Source organism: Peromyscus eremicus, chromosome 1, assembly GCF_949786415.1.
Source record: "Peromyscus eremicus chromosome 1, PerEre_H2_v1, whole genome shotgun sequence".
Classification (NCBI taxonomy): Eukaryota; Metazoa; Chordata; class Mammalia; order Rodentia; family Cricetidae; genus Peromyscus; species Peromyscus eremicus.
Window position 1 is genome coordinate 174,066,374 of NC_081416.1, and position 21,755 is coordinate 174,088,128.

Below are 21,755 nucleotides of genomic sequence, written 5' to 3' on the forward strand. Positions count from 1 at the left end.
TGATAGTTGATGAACTATCACCTCCTCTAATTAAGAGGTCTCTCTTGTTCAAATCGAACCTTTATCAATTTTGATGGTACCCACAGCTTATCTTCTCCTGTAGAAATAAAAGCAAAACCTCGTCCCCAATGTAATACATATCCTGGTTTCCATTCTGAGGTCAGCACATCCTTAAAGTATATAGGTTGATTTAATTCTGTAGTTTTTTCTATTATCCAATGTCTCTCTGCAGCTGTTGTTCCTTTCTCATTGGCATTGAGAAAATTCAAAGTTAATAGAGCATTATGTAGTCTATTTCTGGGGATTTTTGTTACTCCTTTCTATTTAGCATATCCTTTAGAGTTCTGTTTGATCTTTCTATAACTGTTTGACCTGTAGGATTATGTGGTATACCTGTAATATGGTTTATATTATAATAAGCAAAAAACTGTTTCATTTTAACAGAGACATATGATGGAGCATTATCAGTTTTGATTTGTGCAGGTATACCCATAATGGCCATAACTTCTAGCAAATGAGTGATTACAGAATCAGCTTTTTCAGAACTCAAAGCAGTTGCCCATTGAAATCCTGAATAAGTATCAATAGTGTGGTGTACATATTTCAATTTTCCAAATTCTGCAAAGTGAAACATGTCCATCTGCCAGATTTCATTCCTCTGAGTACCCTTTGGGTTACATCCTGCTGGTAATGGCGTTTGATTGTAGAAGGAACAAGTAGGACATTTCTTTACTATTTCTTTGGCTTGTTGCCAGGTTATGGAAAAATCCTTTTTTAAACCTTTACTATTTACATGATGTTTTTTATGAAATCCTGAGGCCTCCAGCACATTTCCTATCAATAATTTATCAATCGCATCATTGCCTTGTGCTAGAGGGCCTGGCAGACCAGTATGGGATCGGATGTGAGTTATATATAAAGGATGACTCCTTTTCCTGATTGTATCTTGTAATTGAATAAATAATGAAGTTAATTCTGAAGCATCAGGGATAAATTCTGCAGTCTCAATATGTAATACTACTCTTTCAGCATACTGAGAGTCAGTTACTACATTGAGAGGTTCTGAAAAATCCATTAATACCAACAGAATAGCATACAATTCTGATTTTTGAACTGAATTATAAGGACTTTGAACCACTTTACTTAAATTTTCTGATTTGTAACCTGCCTTTCCTTGTTTGTTGGCATCTGTATAAAATGTACGAACTCCAGATATGGGTTTTTTCCTCACAATTCGAGGCAAGATCCAATCAGCTCTCTTTATAAGATCAATTCTATTGCTTTTGGGATATTTGCTGTTAATTTCTCCCAAAAAATTACTACAAGCTTTTTGCCAAGCTTCATTTTCTATCCATAATTTTTCAATATCCTCCTTAGTTAAAGGTACAACAATTTCTGCTGGGTCTATTCCTGCTAACTGACGAAGTCTCAATTTTCCTTTCCAAATCAAGTCAGAGATTTTTTCTACATAAGTTTTTAATTTTTTATTTGGTTTATTTGGTAAAAATATCCATTCTAATATAATATCTTCCCTTTGCATTAATATTCCTGTTGGAGAATGCCTAGAAGGTAAAATAACCAAAATGCAATCCAGCTTTGGATCAATACGATCCATGTGCCCTTCATGTACTTTCTTTTCTACCAAGGCCAATTCTTTCTCAGCTTCAGGTGATAATTCTCTTGGACTGTTCAAGTCCTTATCACCTTCTAAGGTTTTAAACAAATTATTCAGTTAATCATTTTTTACCCCAACAATAGTTCTTAGATGAGAAATGTCTCCAAATAATCTTTGAAAGTCATTAAGAGTCTGTAGTCTATCTCTCCTAATTTGCACCTTTTGAGGTCTAATTTTTTGAAGTTCTATTTTATATCCTAAATAATTAATAGAATCTCCTCTTTGTATCTTTTCAGGGGCAATTTGTAAACCCCAGCAAGGCAAAATTTTCTTTACTTCTTCAAACATTCTTTCTAAAGTATCTGCATTTGAGTCAGCTAATAAAATATCATCCATATAATGATAAATTATAGATTTAGGAAATTTTTTACGTACCACTTCTAATGGCTGTTTTACAAAATATTGGCACAAAGTTGGGCTATTCAACATTCCCTGTGGGAGGACCCTCCATTGAAATCTTTTAACCGGTTGAGAATTATTATAAGTAGGCACTGTGAAAGCAAATCTTTCTCTGTCTTTTTCTTGTAAGGGTATTGAAAAGAAACAGTCTTTTAAATCAATAACTATGAGAGGCCATCCTTTTGGTAACAGAGAAGGCAAAGGAATTCCAGATTGTAAAGAGCCCATTGGCTGAATTACTTTGTTAATTGCTCTAAGGTCTGTTACCATTCTCCATTTACCAGATTTCTTTTTAACAACAAATACAGGAGAATTCCAAGGGCTGGTTGATTCTTCAATATGATGAGCATTTAACTGTTCTTCCACCAGCTCTTGTAAAGCCTGGAGTTTCTCTGTTGTTAAAGGCCATTGCTGAACCCATACAGGCTTATCTGTTGACCATTTTAAAGGTAGAGCTGTTGGTGTTTTTGGAAAATTATCAGTTGTGCCCTGTTCTTGTATGACATGGATGGCTGGTGAGCACTCATTAGAATAATATCTTTTAATATTTCTCTCAGAAACATGTACTAATTTATGATTTGTTTCTGAGATTGGAGGGATATTAATCGGAGTATTCCATTGTTGTAACAAATCTCGACCCCACAGGTTCATAGCTATGTTAGCCATATATGGTTTTAATTTTCCTTTCTGTCCTTCTGGACCTATACATTCAAGCCATCTTGCACTTTGTTTCACTCGAGATAATGTCCCAATTCCTAACAGTTGAACGTTTACCTCCTGAAGAGGCCAAGTTGGATGCCAAAATTCTGGTGCAATTATGGTAATGTCGGCACCTGTGTCTACCAGACCAGACAACAAAATACCATTTATTTTTATTGTTAGTTTTGGTCTTTGTTCATTAATAGAAGTTTGCCAAAAAATTTTCTTTATGTTTTTTCCTGAATTCCCTATTTTCTCTGTTTCATCATCTCGACTAACATGATTTATTCCTATAGACATTTGGTTATTTAGTTGCTTTGAGTAGGGGTTTCCTCTACAACTGCAGGAAAGGTTTGAACTGGATTTACTGTGGGGGCCTGCCTGAGGCCCCTCTGGGAGTTTCCCGAAGCTCGAGGCAGAGGATTACCCTGTCTGTCCCTTGTTGATCTACATTCGTTGGTCCAGTGTTTTCCCTTACCACACCTTCTGCATACTCCAGAAGGAAGGGGCATTCTGTTGCCAGTGTTCCTTGAAGAAACATTATTTCTAGGAATGACCTGTTTACAATCCCTTTTCAAATGTCCTTGCTTTCCACATCCAAAACATCTAACATTGCTCAAACCTTTTGAAATTGCTTTTCCTACCCACATATCATCATGGTCATAAGCCTCAACATTAACTGTATCTCTAATCCAATCTTCCAAAGGTGCAGATCTTGCCTTTAACGGCCTGATTATCCTTTTGCATGCTGCATTTGCATTCTCAAAGGCCAAAGATTCAATTATTATCTGACTAGCCTCTGAATTCGGGACCATTTTCTGTACTGCTGAAGTCAATCTTTGTAAGAAATCTGTGAAAGATTCTTTTGGGCCCTGTATAACCTTTGTAAATGACTCAGTTTTTTTTCCTGGTTCTTCAACTCTGTCCCATGCATTCAAAGCTGCCGTTCGACATAGAACTAGGGTTTGGACATCATATAAACTTTGTGTTTCTACTGAAGCATATTGGCCTTCTCCAATAAGCTGATCCTGACAGACTTGTATTCCGCTATCCCTCCATTGTTTTTCTATATTTTTAGCCTCATTATTGAACCACATTTTCCACTGGAGATGTTGTCCAGGTTCAAGAACAGCCTGTGCCAATTCCCGCCAGTCCTTTGGTATAATCCTATTACTAGTTGACCAGTTGTTTAACATTTGCTTTACATATGGAGAGTGCATGCCATAAGATGCTATTGCCTCCTTAAATCTTCGTAAGTCTAACATTTTAATTGGAGCCCAAGTATTTTGTTCATTCTCTTCATCAGGTAGCTGCTGTACCACTACCGGATAAATTAAGGGTGATTGTATGAAAACTGGCTTTCTTTCTGTAACCTTATGATCCAATTTTGAAACAACTTCACTGTTTATTTCTTCTGTCTGAGTTTGAATTTCTCTATAATTCATTTTTACCAGTTTAATAGGTTTTTCTAAGACTGTTATCCTGGCACTTAAATTGACTATCTTTTTAAATAGTAAAATGAGGACAAGAAAAGTAATAAACTGAATAATTCGATCAATATTAACCTTTTCATATAGTTGTTCCATTGTCAGAGTGCCTAAAATTTCAAACAAAGTCCAATTTTCTTCCAATGCACACATAAAGCCCATTTTTTTTTAATGTAGAAAAAAAAATTCTCTTTTAAATAGATATGTTAATTGACTTACCAAGTCTGGGTAGAACAGTAGAATCCCAGGGAATTTCAAAACAGCTTCCTGGTGTTCGAGGTGTGAATCCAGAGAGAGAGAGAAAGAGAGAGAGAGAGAGAGAGAGAGAGAGAGAGAGAGAGAGAGAAAGAGAAAGAGTAGCCACTTGAGCCGAGTCAAGCCTTGGCTTTCCGGGTATGGGCCCTATTCGGCAGGGCAGGCCTGAGTTGTTTGTAGCAGTTGCAAGTAGCTCCAGCTGCGGGTCAGTCAGGCTTGGGCCCAAGCTAGGCAGCCGGGCCTCCCAGGCCGGAAACCGGACCTGCCGCCAAGCCAAGCCAAGCGGTTTTTAATGGATTCTTGTCACGTTGGGCGCCAAATGTAGATGTAACCAACCTTCTTATTAAATAAGAAACACAGAACCAATGCAAAGAAGAAAGCCAAGAGGTCAGAGCTAAGAGCTAAAACCTTACTCTTCCTCCTGCAGTGGTCCTACCTCTCCGAACTCACTACCCCTGTGTTAATGTCTTTATATAGTGTTCCTGTTCTGCCTTCTCATTGGTTGTAAACCCAACCACATGACCGCCTCGTCATGGCCTGTCTGTATAGGCCTCCAGGTTTTCCTTGCTTGGTATTGAGATTAAAAGCATGTGTGTCCAATAATGGCTGTATCCCTGAACACACAGAGACTTACCCAGCTCTGCATACCAAGTGCTGGGATTACAAGTGTACGCCACCACTGCCCTGCTTTCCTATGGCTTGCTAATAGCTCTGACCCCCGGGCAACTTTATTTATTAACATACAAATAACATTTTAATACAAATAAAATATCACCATAGGGGTTGGTAAAGCAGCTTCACCCACCTCTGCCCTACAACTAGCCAGAGTCTAGCCAGAATCCCACAGTCCTCTGGCCTGCCGCTGAGACCCTTGCCTGTGTCAGGCTGGGGCAGCAAGTCTGCAGCCGCCTCCCCCATGGCAGGACTCAGACTTCTTAGTAATCTCCCATCTCATGGATCCAACAGTGAGTGGCATGGAGGGTCAAGTTGGTGGTCCTTCCAGCGGCCCGTCCGTCATCCTTCCCACTGCAGAGTCTCCGAGAAATAAACTCAACTTATCCTAGTCACAAAAGCAGTATCACACCTGCGAAGCAGTTCATGTTAGCTAATTATAAACTATTTATTTTTGTTAACTTTATTTATGTGTATGTGTGCATGTCCCTGGGTGAACACCACGTGTATGTGTGTGTGTGTGTGTGTGTGTGTGTGTGTGTGTGTGTGTGTGCGCGCGCGCAGGTTCCTGTGAGGCTAGAGAGAATGTTGAGTCTCCTGGAGCTGGAGTTACTGGAGGCTCTGAGCCACCTGGTGTGGGTGTTGGGACACAAACTCTCCAGCACCATTTCAGAGATTCCCATTTAGGTCTTGCTCTGTAGCCCAGGCTGGTCAGAGCTCATGCTCCTCCTTCCTCTGCCTCCAGAGTGATGGTATTGCAGGCATGTCCCACCATACCTGGCTCTAGGTTACCTTTTTAAAACATCCAAGAAGTTGTTTTTTTTTTAATTTGGTTATTTTGCATGTATGAGTTTTGTGATGGCTATTCTTGGTGGTCAACTTGGAATGAACTACAATTTAGAAATGGAGGGCACACCTGTGATCCAGATGTTGAGGCGGGAAGACACACCTTTAGTCTGGGCCACACCATCTGCTGGAAGCCTGTATAAGGACAATGGAAGAAGGAAGGGTTCTTTCTCCACCTGCTTGCCCTCACCCTGTCACCCTTGTCGTTGGGACTACTTCTTCGGGATTCCAGCATACACAGACAAGCTGGGATACCCAGGCTCGGGGGACTGAGAAACTACTAGATTCTTGGACTTTCCATTCATAGCTAGCCATTGTTAGATTAGCTGGACTGCAGCCTGTAAGTCATTCCAATAAATTCCATATATGTTCATTCCATAAGTTCTGTGACTCTAGATAACCCTAATACAAGTGCTTTATCTGCATGCATGTCTATAAACCACAGATGTGCGGCACCCATGGATGCCAGAAGAGGATGTTGGATCTCCCAGAACTGGAGTTACAGATTGTGGTGAGCCACCACGCAGGTACTGGGATAGAACTCAGGTCCTCTAGAAGAGCAGCCAGTGCTCTTAGCTGCTGAGCTATCAATCAAACCTCTATTTCATTTTTTAAAATGTATTCAGTTATGTGTATGTGCGTGTTCTCACAGACTCGAGCTGCACACTCCAAGTGTGGAGCTCAGAAGATATTTGCAGGAGTCAGCTCTCATCCTCCACCATGCAGGTATCAGAGAGCAAACTCGGGTTGTCAGGTTTGGTGGCAAGTGTCTCCGTCTATTGAGCCATCTCACTGGCCCTTTAAGTTAGTTTTAATCTCTGGGTGTGTTACCTACTCTTGCACCACAGTTGTAGAAGTCAAAAGATGGCCCCTCACTGGGGGATTCTAGGCAGGGGCTCTACCACTGAGCCACACCCCAGCCCCTCACTGGGGGATTCTAGGCAGGGGCTCTACCACTGAGCCACACCCCAACCAACACTGGGGGATTCTAGGCAGGGGTTCTACCACTGAGCCACACCCCCAGCCCCTAACTAGGGGGTTCTGGACATTAGTTCTAGTATTGATCCCTACCCTAGACTCTTCCTCATCTTTAAGCAGTGCAGTCTAGCTGCAGTATAGTAGACAGGATTCTGTCACCATGTCATCTGCAGTGACTCATACTGTACAGAGCATTCACAGGCTCTCCACACCCACTGTACCACTTTCTGTGTGGGGCTTCAGCTCGTATGGGTTGGTGTCCACAGGGCATCTGGAACAGACAATCCACGAAGCTGGATGGAGCTGGTTACTTTCTACAAGCAGGCGCTCAGATCCAAGCACCTTGACTCTGCATGCCGCTTTGTGGTGTCTTGGGGCAAATATCAGGCTGGCCCTGGAGTTTGTTGGCTTCGGTGCTGGGCTTCTAGCTGCTCCATGTCAGTGTGCTGCCACAGCTGCCCTGAGTCTGAGAGGCTGCTGGGACTGGCCCCTGTGCAGAAACTTGAACTGTTTTTAAGGTTCGTATGCTCCCTTTTTGAGAACATCTTTGGCATTTATTTCACAGGGAGAGCTCACATCTGTGTCATGGCATGCATGTGGAAGTTAGGGGACGGCTATGGGAGCTGACTCTCTCCTTCCATCATGTGGATCTTGAGTATTGAACTTGTGTCTTCAGGCTTGGAATGGGGCAGTGGGGGGGGGGTGGACTTTAACCCCCTGAGCCATCTTGACAGCTCTGGTTTTTATGCTCTGTGTGTGTGTGTGTGTGTGTGTGTGTGTGTGTGTATGGGCGTGTGCACGAGTGCAACTGGGAAGAGTCTGTTTTCTTCTCCCACCATGTGGGTCCTGGGGCTCAAACTCAAGCCATGAGGCTTGGCTGCAAGCACCTTTATCCACTGAGCTATTTCACTGACACCTGTGGCCACTTTTAAAGTCCAGCTGTGCCTAGTATAAGGGGCCAAACAGAAGCATGATGACCTCAACAATAGTATACACTTTGAGCCACAGAATTCGGGGACAGCTTGTTACACAGCAGCAGCTAACTGAGATATATGGTATTTCAGAGCAGGGATTGGGAGAAAGATGGCCAATGACTGTTAGTGTTTGTGATTCTTCAGTTACAAATGACCAAGGATTTGAAATCTTAGAAGGCAAATGAGAATTTTGATTTCGATTTTTAAGACTTTATCATTAAAAAAAAAAAGAAAAGTAGAAGAATGTCAGAGAAGGGAGGTGGGGGGGCAGAGGGCAGGAGGATGGAGGGAACTCTCCTAAACTTTGGATCCAGGTGATCCTCCTTCCTTGACCATCCTTGCCCAACCCCAATCCCTTCTCTGTCCTAGATTGGGGCCCCAGCCACCATCTTCTGCAGACCCTGGCCCAGTTCTCAGCTCAGGTCCTGGGCAAAGAGAAGGACAGAAGAAGGGTGTAGGACCTGGAGGCTTTGTCTTTGCCCTTGAGAGGCCCTCAAGTGGGCTCTTGGGTCCCCAAGCCTCTGGGGGCCCCAGGGAGGTAGGCGTTGAATGGGGTGGGAGCTTTGGAGGTGAAGTCCTGAAGCCCAAGGACCAGGAGGGACCAATTAAGTACAAGGCTGGTGGTCACAGTCCGGAGGCTAAGACCTGTGGGAGGGAAGATAGACCAAGTCAGAAGGTACTGCATTGGTTCCTATGATAGATGAGTGAATAGATGTTTAGATGGATGCTGGATGAGTGGATAGATGAATGCATGGAGAGACAGCTGGATAGAAAGATGGATGGATAGGTAGACAGGTGGGTGAATGGGTGGATGATGGATGGGTGGGTAGATGGATGGATGCATAGGTAGACAGGTGGATAAATGGGTTGATGATGGATGGGTAGATGGAGGGATGGATGAAGCATCTTTCCATCAAGCTTGGAAAATCCTCATTTCAGGGACCTGATTGGCACTGCTCTAGTTGGTTCCACTGCTGGAGTTTAACAACGTTTGGGACTGCTAATCTCTAGACTTTGGACACTCACCCTCCTTTTGACCCCAGTCTCTATAGGTAATGCCACTCTCCTTCTAAGTTCAGATTCATCCCCATTGATCCTGAAAAACAAAAGAGAGGGTCAGTGAGCCTTCCTGCCCATAGATGCCCTAAGACTTCCTCTCCCCTTCTGTTACCCAGGGTCCTTCACCACGATCAGATGAGTCAAGTGTTTAAGAAGGTTTTGAGTCAGGCAGTGGTAGTGAACGCCTTTAATCCCAGCACTTGGGAGGCAGAGGCAGGTGTATCTCTGTGAGTTCAAGGCTATCCTGGTTTAAGGAGTGAGTTCCAGGACAGCCAGGGCTGCACAGAGAGACTCTGCCTTGAAAAACCAAAGGAGGAGGAGGAGGAGGAGGAGGAGGAGGAGGAGGAGGAGAAGGAGGAAAAAAGGAGAAGGTGGTGGAGAAGAAAGAGGATGAAGAGGAGGTGGAAGAGAAGGAGGCAGTGGTGGTTCTGGCCTTTTAAGAAAAACTAGTCTCAAATTTGGCTGGGCCTGGAAGAACTGGAGCTGGCCAGTGGTATTATCTTCTGCTCCCTGTATGCAGGTAAGCCATGAATTATTCATGAACTGAGTCTAGAAGGTGTGTTGGTAGAGGTGGAGCTCGGTGTAGGAAATGGTTCTGCAGAGACAGGGAACTTACCTGATGTCCTGACTGTCACTTGTGGCTGTGTCTCTGTGTAGCCTGCCATAGGCTGGCCCTCTGGGTTGAAAGATGCACCCTGCCCTAGGAAAGAGGATGGGGTGCGCATGGTGAACCTCTGGAGGCCTACAGAGGTGTTGTCGTGAAGGCACAGTCTCAGAAGTCCTGTAGAGGGGCCTGAGGCTGAGGCCTGGAAGCTCCTCAGAGTGGGCTGGGGTATAAGCAGAGGTCCAGGAGCCCTCCAGAGAGAGTTTCAATGAGATAGACCCCCTAGGAGTCACAAGGATAGGGTTGGAACCCAATGAGGTGGCACACGCCTTTAACCTCAGCATTTGAGAGGCAGAGGCAGGTGGATCTCTGTGCATTCAAGGCCAGCCTGGTCTACATAGTGAGTTCCAGGCCAGCTAGAGTTACATAGTGAGACCCAGTCTCAGAAATAAAAAAAAAAAAGTCAATACTTATTTTAGAAAAGAAGATGACATTTGGGGTGCAGACAGAGCCCCCAGGAGCCTTGAGAAGGGAGTTGAGGTTCGGGTGGAACCACAGAAGCTCCAAGAGGGGATCAAGAGTACAAGATGAATTTTCAGGAAGCCTCCAAAGATGTTAGAGTGCAGACTCAGGCACAGGACTTCCTGCCCTTTTGTGTACCTGTGCGGTTGGACTGGTCAATCATGGGCTGCACAATCCGTCTCCGGGCGTTAATAAACCTAGGAGGTGTCAGAGGCAAGAAAAACAATGTGAGGAAGTATTCAGAGGATCAGAGAGCCACAAGAAGAAGCAAGGGACCGCAGAAGGAATCCACATTCGGGCTGTGAAGGCCAAGGGGTGGAAGGTGACCTTTCAGCACCACGGACAGCACCCAGCCCAACCACTCACCAGTTGTTCACCTGCAGGATGGTGAGCCCCGTGTCCTGGGCCAGCTGTTTCTTTTGCTCTTCCGAGGGGTACGGGTGCTGCAGCCACCAACAAGAGTCATTCGGCCTGCCTCACCAAGGCTAACCCTAAGGTCTAGCCTTGGTGCATCGGGTCCCCAAGGCAGGAGGAGGGTAGGAGAGCCACTCTCCCTCCCTGGCCAAGGAGGCCAAGCCCAACCAAGTCTTGGGCAAAATTTACTTCCCATCCCGACCTCTCAAAGTGATCAGAGGCAATTGGACAGGAGGGGACTCACAGGCAGGGGTGGCAAGCAGCCCCACCCAGCCAGTCCTGCTCAAGGAGTCCCTCAGAGTCCCTCCTCATCTTCTCCCCCTTTCTCTCTATATTGCTCAACTGTACTTTCCACCCTTAGTTTTTCTTCTGTAGCCCTGGCTGGCCTCAAACTTGCCTTGTAGCAGAGAACGGCCTTGCCTCTCAAGTGCTGGGGTTACAGGTGTGGCTCACCACCTCCTGTTTATGCAGCCATGGGTGGAGCCCAAGACTTCCTCATGCTAGGCCAGCAACCCACCCAACTTAACTACAGCTCAAGCCCCCCCCCACACACACACACTTTAAAACTGCATTTATAGTCTCGTTCTGTGTGTGTGTACTGGTGTGGGCATGCATGTGGAGATCAGAGGACAACTCGTGGGAGTCGGTCCTCTCCTTCCACCAAATGGGTTCTGGGAACCAAAAACTTAGGCTTGGCAGTAAGTATCTTTACCCACTGAGCCCATGTCCCCAGACATGCTCTTGTGTCTTTTGAACAGAGAGGTTTCCTATGTAGCCCAGGTTGTCTTCAAACTCAGAATCCTCCTGCCTCAGCCTCCAGAGTGCTGGGATTGCAGGCTGAGCTGCCATTTCTAGTTCTAAGTTTCCATCTCTCTCTCTCTCTCTCTCTCTCTCTCTCTCTCTCTCTCTCTCTCTCTCTCTCTCTCTCTCTCTCCTTCTTCTTCTTCTGTCCTCAGTCTATCCCAATCTCTACCTACCTCCTACCAGACCCTCCCCACCTCTGTTTTTAGCCTCCCCCTGTCTGCTTATCGGTCTCCCTCCACAAGGCAGTGTAGTGCAGGAGTTAAGGCTAGACTGTTTTCATTTGAACCTATGTCTGGCTGGGTGACCTCAAGCAAGTCCCTTAACCTCTCGGGCCTTGTCATCACAATACACTGAGCAAGAGAACATCCTCCACAGAGCACCCTGGGGCGGGTGGTGGGTGGATGATTGATGGGTAGAGAGGAGGGACTGCTGGGGAGGGTTCATCTCTGGGTGGCTCTGGGTTGGGGCTTGGCCTCCTCTGGGACAGCCCACCTCCCTCTCTCCATGCCCACCTCCACCCAATCTGAAGGCTCTCACCGAGAGATGCTGGAACAACCAGGCCCTCATGATGTTGGTGGCCACTTTGGGGAAGATCCCCCTCTTCTTGTTCCGCCGGCGCTCCAGGTCCAGCTCCTCATCCTCGCCTGCAGAACTCGGAGAGGCCACGCTTGTGTCCAGCCCATCTCCTGGGGAGAGGGACATGCCCAGTGGGTGGTGGTAAGCAACACAGGACCTCAGTGCCCTCACTCGAGACACCATACTGCAGCTGTTCCCCTGGAAGTCCCACAGGAAGGCCAACCTTAATCTTCAGAACAACTCCCATGTGTCCTCTGTCCCTCCTAAGTTTCTCACCTTGGTCACTTGAGTTGTCCCCACTCTGGGAGGCCAGGCCTCCACTGGATGGACCCGGGGTCCCTAGATGTACAGACCCACTGTCCTCATGGTCTCTGATCCATGTATTGTTCTAGGAAAAAAATAATCGGATGTCAGTAGGAAAGCTCAGGGAGTCCAGGCTCTGTGGGTAAAACCTGTTCCTGCCTTCCTGGCTGTGTGACCTTAGGCGAGTCACTTCGCCTCTCTGTGCCATTTTCAACTGGGACATGGAAGACAATAGCAGCTCTCCCTTGGTGTGAGAAGTGTGCGATGAGCTCATTTGTGTAAAGGTGTATAATGATTGTCAAGCAGGCAGGAACTAGCACAGTCTACAGCACACCCACGCCTGACACCCTCGGGACCAGAGATGCTCACTCTGAAAGACACGAGTGGTAGTGCCCATGAACCCAGCGTTCAGAAGGCTGAGGTAGGGGTGCCACGAATTCCAAGGCAGCCTGGGTTACAGGGTAGGACCCTGCCTCAAAAGAGCAATGAATGAAGTAAACAATAAAACAAACAAAACCTTTCTCATCCTGAGCCGGGATACTGGGGCAGTGGGTTTCCTCCTCACCCCCAGCAGGAGCCAAGGCTCTGCCTCAGCACCAAACCCATTAACATGCCCCAGCAAGCCACATGAATATTAACTAAGTGGGGGAAATACAGGCTATAAATAGCCTCTCATTAGTTCAGGTTGGATTTTTTTTTTTTTTGCCAATGAATTTGCACTGGACTTATGAAAAATATTGTTTCCAGATGTATTATGTTTTGTACAGTGCTGGGAACAGATCCCGAGGTATCCTGAATGCTAGGCAAGTGCCCTACTGCCGAGCCACACCCCAGCCCCTCACTGGGGGATTCTAGGCAGGGGCTCTACCACTGAGCCACACCCCCAGCCCCTCCCTGGGGGATTCTAGGCAGGGGCTCTACCACTGAGCCACACCCCCAGCCCCTCACTGGGGGATTCTAGGCAGGGGCTCTACCACTGAGCCACACCCCCAGCCCCTCACTGGGGATTCTAGGCAGGGGCTCTACCACTGAGCCATGCCCCCAGTCCCTCAACTGAGGGATGCCAGGCAGGGGCTCTACTTCTGAACTACATCCCCAGTTTGCTTTCAGAATTTCATATAAAGGGGTCCAGGACCTATTTTTGTATACAATGTTCTGCCTGCATGTAGACCTGCATGCCAGGCTGCTGGGAATTGAACTTAGGTCCTCTGGGAACCTCTGAGCCATCTCTCCAGCCCCCAGGTCCTATTTTTGTGGGCTTTTTTTTTTTTTTGAGATGGTGTCAGTCTGTAGCCCAATCTGGCCTGAAAATAAACTGTGCAGTTCAAAATGGCCTCAAGCTTACAGTGATCCTCCTGCTTCAGCCTTCAGAATTCTGGGCTTACAGGTCTGTACCATCATGCCAGGCTTTGTCCTGAGACTTTTCATGTGTCATATAACTGAGCATACTCTCCCTGAGTGGGAGTGCTGTTCCTCCAGACTCCCCGGATGGCAGCGTTGCCCACAGAGAGGGTGTCACTGTGTGTGGTTGTTCTGGGGTGCTGCAGAAAACAAACAGTGGTGTTGGGGTGACCGTGGTGGCCAGTATCAGGCTCATGTGGCTGTAGCTTACAGTGATTACAAAGTCTTTTTTCCCTAGTTTGTGACGAAATCCGAAGGTTATACTGTCCATTTTTTTAATACATTTATCTATGTATTTAGTGTGTATGGCCACGAGTGTGCCACAGCATCTGTGCAGAGGTCAGAGGGCAACAGGAAGGGGTTTGTTCTTTCCCTCTGTCACGTGGGCCAGGGGGCTCAAACTCGGGTTGTCAGACTTAGTAGCAGGAGCCTGATACTCACTGGGCCATCTCACCTGCCACTGGATTGTCTTCCAGACTGTGGGTGTGGTTAGTGTGGCTATGTGCGCGTGTGTGTGTGTGTGTGTGTGTGTGTGTGTGTGTGTGTGTGACTCTGACTCTGTGGAGACATCTGTGTGTATGTGTGTGTGTGTGTGTGTGTGTGACTCTGTGGGGACATGTGTGTGTGTATATGTGTGTGTGTGACTCTGTGAGGACGTGTGTGTGTGTGTGTGTGACTGTGAGGGTGTGTGTGTGTGTGTGTGTGTGTGTGTGTGTGTGTGTGTGTGACTGTGAGGGTGTGTGTGTGACTCTGTGTGTGTGTGTGTGACTGTGTGTGTGTGTGACTGTGTGTGTGTGTGCGTGTGTGTGTGAGAGACCTCTGGGCGACTGTCCTTTGAGCATAACAGAGGCCGTGTGAATTCTAAGCAGGGACTACCCTGGGGGTGATACCCAGTCCTCTCATGTAAATTGGGAGCACATTCACGTGGCGAGTCTGGGGCCAAAGGGGCTGTGTATGTGTATGTGTGTGTGCATATGTGTACTTGTGTATGCGTATGCACGTGTGCATATGTGTGTAGAGGCCAGGGGTTGAATGTCTGGTGTCTCGCTCAAATTCTCTCTGCCTATGCACTGAGGCAGGGTCTCTCACTTAACCCAGAGCTCACCAATCTAGCGAGTCTAGCCTGCCAGCTTGCTCCATGTACCGGCCTCTGCCTTCCAAGTGCTGGGATTGCAGTCAGGCTATCACTCACCCAGCATCTCCATGGGTGCTGTGGATCTAAACGCAAGGTTTACGTGGTGAGTGCTTTACGTACTGAGCTGTCGCTCCAGCCCCAACCGGAGGTAGTGTGTGGGTGTACCCAGGCTCTGGAGTTGTGCAGCGTGCCTGTCTCTCGGTTGTGCCATTGCTAGATGTGTTGGCAGCAGCTGGATGTGGCCATCACCTGGCTTTTCCCAGTTGAGGTAACTTGGGATCTACACAGCTACTATGTATGTTGTCTGGCATTCTGGGCCAATGCCACTTTATTTACCTGTACTTCTAAGTCTACATAGATGACTATGAGCCCATGTGGCTGCTGGGCAACATAGCACATGTGCACATGCCTGCAGGCCCCGATGGTTATGTGTGCACAAGGACTTTTTGGTCAGTCTGTATCCAAGTGTGATCATATTTGAGTTTGTCCAGCAGTGTCTAGAGCTTTGGCTCCACCAGAATTAGCTGTGTGGTATAGTGTGTGTACACTGTGGTTATCCTTAGAATATCAGTGCCAGAGTGACTGTGTGGTTTGTGCTGCTAACTCAGGGTCATGGCTTGTTTGAGGATGTGCAACAGATCTGTAGTCTGGGCTGCTGTGTCGTGAATGTGGCTTGTTCCGGGACTTTGGGTGACTGTAGGGTCTGTGCTACCATCTTGTGGCTGGGGCTTGTTTCAGGAGGTGGTGCTCATTATGGTCTGTTGAGAGGGACTCTCTACACCTGACTTAAGCTGGTGGTGTGTGCAGTTGCCTATGCTGGGGCCCAGCTGTATCTGTGCATTGCTGTGATATGGGAATGTGAGTGCAACGCACGCTCCATGGCGGGCACTTCTGAGGCACTTGGGTGTGAAACCCGCCTTCCTGCTGTGTCCATGCCCAGCTGTGGTAGCCAGGAAGTGCCTGGTGGCCTGTTGGTGCCCACCTGGTCTGGGAGACTGGGGCAGGAGGCCGAGTAGTCCTCAAGGTCCTCCCTGTAACCACCATCCCGGTCCTCGATCACCAGGTCTATGGGCATCTTCCCCTTGAGGCAGGTGATGTAGCGGTGACAGAAGTTGTCGCACAGGTCGTGGACCTGGGAGGGCAGCGGGGTACTGGGGGGGCCACCCGGGGGAGCCAGGGCTGGGGTGAACAGGGTGAGGGAGCATTCTGCTTCCCCTCCAGTGGGGAGTAGGGCGAGAGGGGTTAAAGGGAGGAGGGGTAGGGCAGGTGCAAGTGAGACACCCTCACCTTCTCCAGCTCCAGCAGGTGGAACCGGAGTACCTGGATGGCCTGGACCATCTGCAAACAGAGAGGAGGAAGAAAGGAGAGCAGCTAGGTGTGGAGGTGCACACATGGGATCCCAGCACTTGGAAGGGGCTAAGGCAGGAGGATTGCCCACAAGGACAAGGCCAGTCTGGGCTACATAGTGGGTTCCTGGACAATGGGGTGAGACACTGTCTCCAAGGAAGAAAGAGAGAGAGAAAGAAAGAAAGAAAGAAAGAAAGAAAGAAAGAAAGAAAGAAAGAAAGAAAGAAAGAAAGAAAAAGAAAGATCCTTGAGACAGCAGCAAAGCAAAAAGCAAGAAAGGAAAGGATAGGGACAGAGGAGCAGAGAAACCAGCTGTACCAGAGGGCAGACAGAGTCAGATGAAGTAACTCAGCATTAGGAAGAGTTTGATTGATGGCTGAGGTAGAAAGAGAAGTGACAGGGAGAGAGTCCATCACCAGGGGAGCTGACCAGCCCTCTGCTCTGGTTCCCACCCTCCACCTTGTGAACTACATTTCTCAGAGACCTTTGCCAAAGGATGAGGCCCATAGGAAGTACTGGGGTACAAAGAAAGTGCATCTCTCACTAGCTTTCTCTGTCTCCCCTTTCTCCTCTGCATTTTACAGACGTGTAGGGAGGTGTCACCAGTCACCCCGACTCCCTGGTACATGGAGCTAGAGTTGCAGAGGCAGGATTCAAACTCTGACCACCTGGAGTTCTCAAATGGGCAACAGTCTTGTGCTTGGAGATGTGGGCCAATGGTTTCCTGTTCTCACCCCTCAGTCAACCCCAGGAACACAGGTGGGGAAGGGCAGGGGCTGGCTACTGAGGGGACACGGGGAAGGCCTGGGCCTCACCAGGTTGTCCAGCTCCGGGTTGGAAGAGAACAGCGGCCTCTCGGAGCGGATCTGGGAGGGAGAAGAGAGGCCAGGCAAGGTGGTCCGCCTCCCGCCCGCCCTTTCTGCTGCCTCCCCTGGTGCCTCATTCTGGGGCTGCCCACCTGCTTAGCAAAGGCAGCAATGTCCTCATTGAAGGAATCGGAGGAGCAGACGTCGCCACCTGGGGATGAGCCCAGCCCAGCCGAGGCCCCATCGCGGGGCGAGCATGTGGCCAGTTCACACTTTTCAAAGACCAGGGCCAAGAGCGGGAAGAGGGGGTGTCTGCGAAGAACAGGAAAGCGGGCATGCATGAGGGGACGCATGGAGTGCTTGGAGACAGACACAAGGAGAGAAACAGACCCCGCGAGACACAAAGGACACACTCACCCATAGATGTCATCCTTCTCTCTCTTCAAGCTGTCACCGTCCAAGCCTGGGGCTTGGGGCTGGGGAGGTCGGTGTGGGCCATAGGGCCCAGGGGTTCGCGTTACTGAAGGTGCTGCCTCTGAGAAGCTGGCCAGGGTGTGCTCTGCAATGCCGGGGTAGTGGCGCAGCTCATCATACTACGGGAGAAGGGGCAAACCGGGAGGTCAGCATCCTCAGGGCTCAGTCTCCTTACCCCAGACCACACAGCGTGCACTTCAGTCTCCAAGGTTCCCGGCCTCTGCCCTCTTAAGTTCCAAGTGTCTCACAGAACTGTCCAAGTGGGTATGAGAGTCCACTCAGGACCCAAAGAAGACACCCAGGTCAGGGGATGTCCAGGAAGGAGCTGGATGGCTAGTAACCCAGGGAGAGAAAAGGGCAAAGAGATGTAGAGACACAGATGTAGGGGAAGCCAGCCAGGGAGGGAGAGCATGGAGGAGATGGCAGGGCACTATCCAGAAAATCCACAAAATTCACCTGCGTATGCAGTTTCTTCCTGATCATTTCACAAATGTGACAGTACACTTAGTACTGGGTTCCAGGGCCTGGTGCATCCTAGGCAGGGGCTCTACCACTGAGCCACACCCCAGACCCTCACTGGGGGATTCTAGGCAGGGGCTCTACCACTGAGCCACACCCCAGCCCCTCACTGGGGATTCTAGGCAGGGGCTCTACCACTGAGCCACACCCCAGCCCCTCACTGGGGATTCTAGGCAGGGGCTCTACCACTGAGCCACACCCCAGCCCCTCACTGGGGATTCTAGGCAGGGGCTCTACCACTGAGCCACACCCCAGCCCCTCACTGGGAGATTCTAGGCAGGGGCTCTACCACTGAGCCACACCCCAGACCCTCACTAGGGGATTCTAGGCAGGGGCTCTACCACTGAGCTACACCCCCAGCCCCTCACTGGGGGATTCTAGGCAGGGGCTCTATTACTAAGCCACACCCCCAGCCCCTCACTGGGGGATTCTAGGCAGGGGCTCCACCACTGAGCCACATCTCCAGCCCCTCACTGGGGAATTCTAGGCAGGGGCTCTACCACTGAGCCACACCCCCAGCCCCTCACTGGGGGATTCTAGGCAGGGGCTCTACCACTGAGCCACACCCCCAGCCCCTCACTGGGGGATTCTAGGCAGGGGCTCTACCACTGAGCCACACCCCCAGCCCCTCACTGGAGGATTCTAGGCAGGGGCTCTACCACTGAGCCACACCCCCAGCCCCTCACTGGGGGATTCTAGGCAGGTGCTCTACCACTGAGCCACACCCCAGCCCCTCACTGGGGGATTCTAGGCAGGTGCTCTACCACTGAGCCACACCTCCAGCCCCTCACTGGGGGATTCTAGGCAGGGGCTCTACCACTGAGCCACACCCCCAGCCCCTCACTGGGGGATTCTAGGCAGGGGCTCTCCCAGTCTTGTTTTTGAGGTAGAATCTTACTTTGTAGGCCGTGTTGGCCTGGAACTCAGAGCGATCCTCCTGCTTTAGCCTCTGGCGTGTTGAGATTACAGATGTGAGCCTCCACGCAGCTAACTACACACCTCAGAATGTCTTAACAACTTATCCCATCCAACATGTAAATCCACCATACCCGTACGCACACACAGTTGGGCACACAGCCTACACACACACACCCGTGTAACATATATGCACATATATGCTATAGAGCATGTCCTCCACACCATGCAGGCTTCGAACACCACACCCCCAATTGCCAGAGATAACCCTATACACACAGACAGGCACACACACAGGGGTGGGGGGCAGAGCGAGTGAGCCTAACACCGAGTAGGAATTGAATGAATGAGGAAATGAAAGATACTTGGCACAGTCTGACAAGAGTCAACAAATACATTTGGGGGAAGGGTAACCCCATTCCACCACGCAAACAGCTCCAACCAGAAATAGGAGTATGGGGGCCAAAATTCTGGGCCCCCTTGTCACAGAATCACCAATGGGGCAGTTGGACCTTTGATCTCCGGGTCCAAGATTGTTCCTGGCACTGGAGAGACCCGGGCTCCAAGCGGCAAAGGGCTCGCTGGTACGAGGCAGAGGGTCCTGTGTGCTCCAGCCAACCTGGGTGTCCTGGGCCACCTGCGTGCCTATCACTCTGTCTGCTTCCTGGCTAACTTCTCTAGCACCCTGAAGTGAATTCACCTGCTCCCTGTTGCTCACCGAGAGCCCAGAAGATGGGGTCCTCATGTCTCCAACCCTCCCTGCCCTCAGGGCTCCCGTCTCTCCCCTCTCCAGGACCAAAGGAGAGTCCCTTGTCTCGCAGCCTAGTAAGATGTCCCACCCCTAACCCCAGGGTGGGTCTGAGACAACAGAAGCCTGGGGGAAGGCAGAAGGGAAGAGGATGGAGTGGAGGGGGTGGAGGTGGGAGGAGACCCAAGAGACAGAGTAGGGGGGCAGTGGGGGGGGGGAGAGCGACAGAGAGGAATAGAGGGAGGGGCAGAGGGCACTCTGAGGGGGCAAAAAGGGACATTGAGGGGCAGAGAGGGGCTTGGGGCAGGACGGGCGCGGCCACCTACCCTCCGGGCCATGGGCCGGCGCCGCCTGTCCTGGGCTCGGGCGGTCACGGCCGGGGGCTCATCGCGGCGGGAGGTCCCCGAGGTCCCCGCCGGGTGCCGGGGTCTCTGAGCGGCCGAGACCCGCTGATCGCGGCCGAGGGCGGCGGCGGCTCCTCCGCTCGCGCGGGCCGGGCCTGTGTCACATCCGGAAGTTCACGCGGAGACGCTTAACCCGCTGTCCGCCGGAGCTGGGCCTCCTCCGGAGCGTCCCCTCCCCTGTCCTATCCCTCCCCTCTCCTTTGAGTTTCCCTCCTCCCTCTCCTTCCCTGCCCTCCCTCCCTCCCGCCGTGCCATCCCCTCTCTTCTCCACTCCCCTTCTTGGGCTCCAGGCCTCCCTCAACCCACCTTGGCCGTGGCCTTTGTATGTCAGATTCGCGGGGTCCTGTGTCTGGAGCTTCCCCGGGTCCCCACCCTCCCTCCCTCTTGGTACTCTGTGCTCCTCCTTGCTCTCCCCCGGCCTGGCCGCCAGGGGTCGGCCGTAGCTTTCTGCCCCCCCCCCCCCTCTCTTGTCATCCTCAGGTCCCGGTCTCCCCTATTTAACTGTGAGACAGGATTAGCGCAAATGAGGTGCAGAAAAGAACTAAACTTATATTTTAGTTCGTCTTCTTGCTCTGGTTCTGTCCCTTGCCTCCCCTGGGGGGCAAGGGTGTCGTGGGTCCGAGGCAGCTGTGTGTGGCACTTTGCCCCGAAGTGGCCAAGAATTGGATTGGCGGAGCATCGCTCAGGGACGATGTCCTTCTGAGGACGATTGCTGTCCTTCTGAGCCCTGCTTTCAGGAAGGTCCTTAGCCTGACTGAAGTCCCCTCAGCTGCTCTCAGGGAATGAGTAGGACCTCCAAGCCTGGGGGCAGAGGGGGGGGGCGAGTGTAAATCGTGGTTCTGGCCACTAGACAAGCTCCCGAGTGTGGTTCCAGTGACAAAAAGTAATTGTGCCAGGGGTGTGTGGCAGGGGGAGGCAGGGGGATCATGGGTTAGACACAAGCCTAGTTATGTAGTAAGATTCTGTCTCCAAAAACCAGAGGGAAAGAGGAGGGTGGGTGTTGAGGGGAGGAAGAGGAGGAATGAGAGGAAAGGCAGGAGAGAAACTGAAAAAGTCTCACACCGGGAGACATGGGCACGGAATCCCAGAGAGAGATGGCCCAGAGTGGAGCCTGCTCACTGGCTGTAGATGGTGTGAGCCCCCGCTGGGCTAGCTGAAGGGACATTTTATGACTACCATAAACAGCGCCTGGCACTCCTTCATCTTCTCTGCTGGAAATAAAACAAAAGCCAGGGCAGGGGTGACAGATGGGGTGGGCCTGACAGGAGGGATTGGGGGGGGAGCGCTGTGACGGTGGTATGAGATGGAGAAGGGATGGTAGGAGGCTGTGGAAGGGGGACCAACAGGGACAGGACTCAAGCCCTGGAGCGCAGCCTCTTCTCCAGGGCTTCTGAGCCTTGCAGAGTCTGCTCCTCTCTCTCCCGACTGTTCTCTGTCACCCCAGACGCCCACAGATCCTGATGAATAGCTACTGTCTGGAGTCCAGACCTTCTTCCAACATCTTTTCTCTCTCTGCAACAAGCCAGGGCTTCAGGTTTCAGGGGACCATGCCTGGGTGTGGGCTTATCACACCGAGTGGAGCCCCCTTCAGCTCTCCCCACTTCGGCCCTTTAAGGCTGTGACCGAGGGAAGAGGTCTGGTCACACATACCCACCTCTGACATAGGTATTGTGGGTACAAAATTGATTCAAATAACTTCCAATTAAATGTGTGAATATACCCTGTCTGCTCTGTGCTCC

General features: G+C 49.9%; 1 protein-coding gene across 1 annotated transcript; it reads right to left on the reverse strand.

Moving 5' to 3' along the window:
* Window positions 1-8,173: 8,173 nt before the first annotated feature.
* Window positions 8,174-20,108, reverse strand: Meis3 (Meis homeobox 3). The gene is made up of 13 exons (XM_059253580.1): window positions 19,939-20,108; window positions 17,374-17,549; window positions 17,109-17,268; window positions 16,966-17,016; window positions 16,091-16,141; window positions 15,786-15,935; window positions 12,241-12,352; window positions 11,926-12,074; window positions 10,537-10,613; window positions 10,309-10,367; window positions 9,661-9,744; window positions 9,012-9,081; window positions 8,174-8,630 (listed from the first exon to the last, which is right to left on the reverse strand). The coding sequence occupies exons 1-12, from the start codon at window positions 19,948-19,950 to the stop codon at window positions 9,032-9,034; spliced, it is 1,131 nt and encodes a 376-aa protein (XP_059109563.1). The 5' UTR covers window positions 19,951-20,108; the 3' UTR covers window positions 8,174-8,630; window positions 9,012-9,031.
* Window positions 20,109-21,755: the final 1,647 nt, after the last annotated feature.

What these genes read in the sequence shown, in the direction of transcription:
- Meis3 (XM_059253580.1), bottom strand. An exon ending in TTGCTGCCTTTGCTAAGCAG is followed by an intron (nt 17,017 to 17,108) that starts GTGGGCAGCCCC and finishes TCTCCCTCCCAG; the next exon opens with ATCCGCTCCGAGAGGCCGCT. An exon ending in GGACAACTCAAGTGACCAAG is followed by an intron (nt 12,075 to 12,240) that starts GTGAGAAACTTA and finishes CCCTCTCCCCAG; the next exon opens with GAGATGGGCTGGACACAAGC.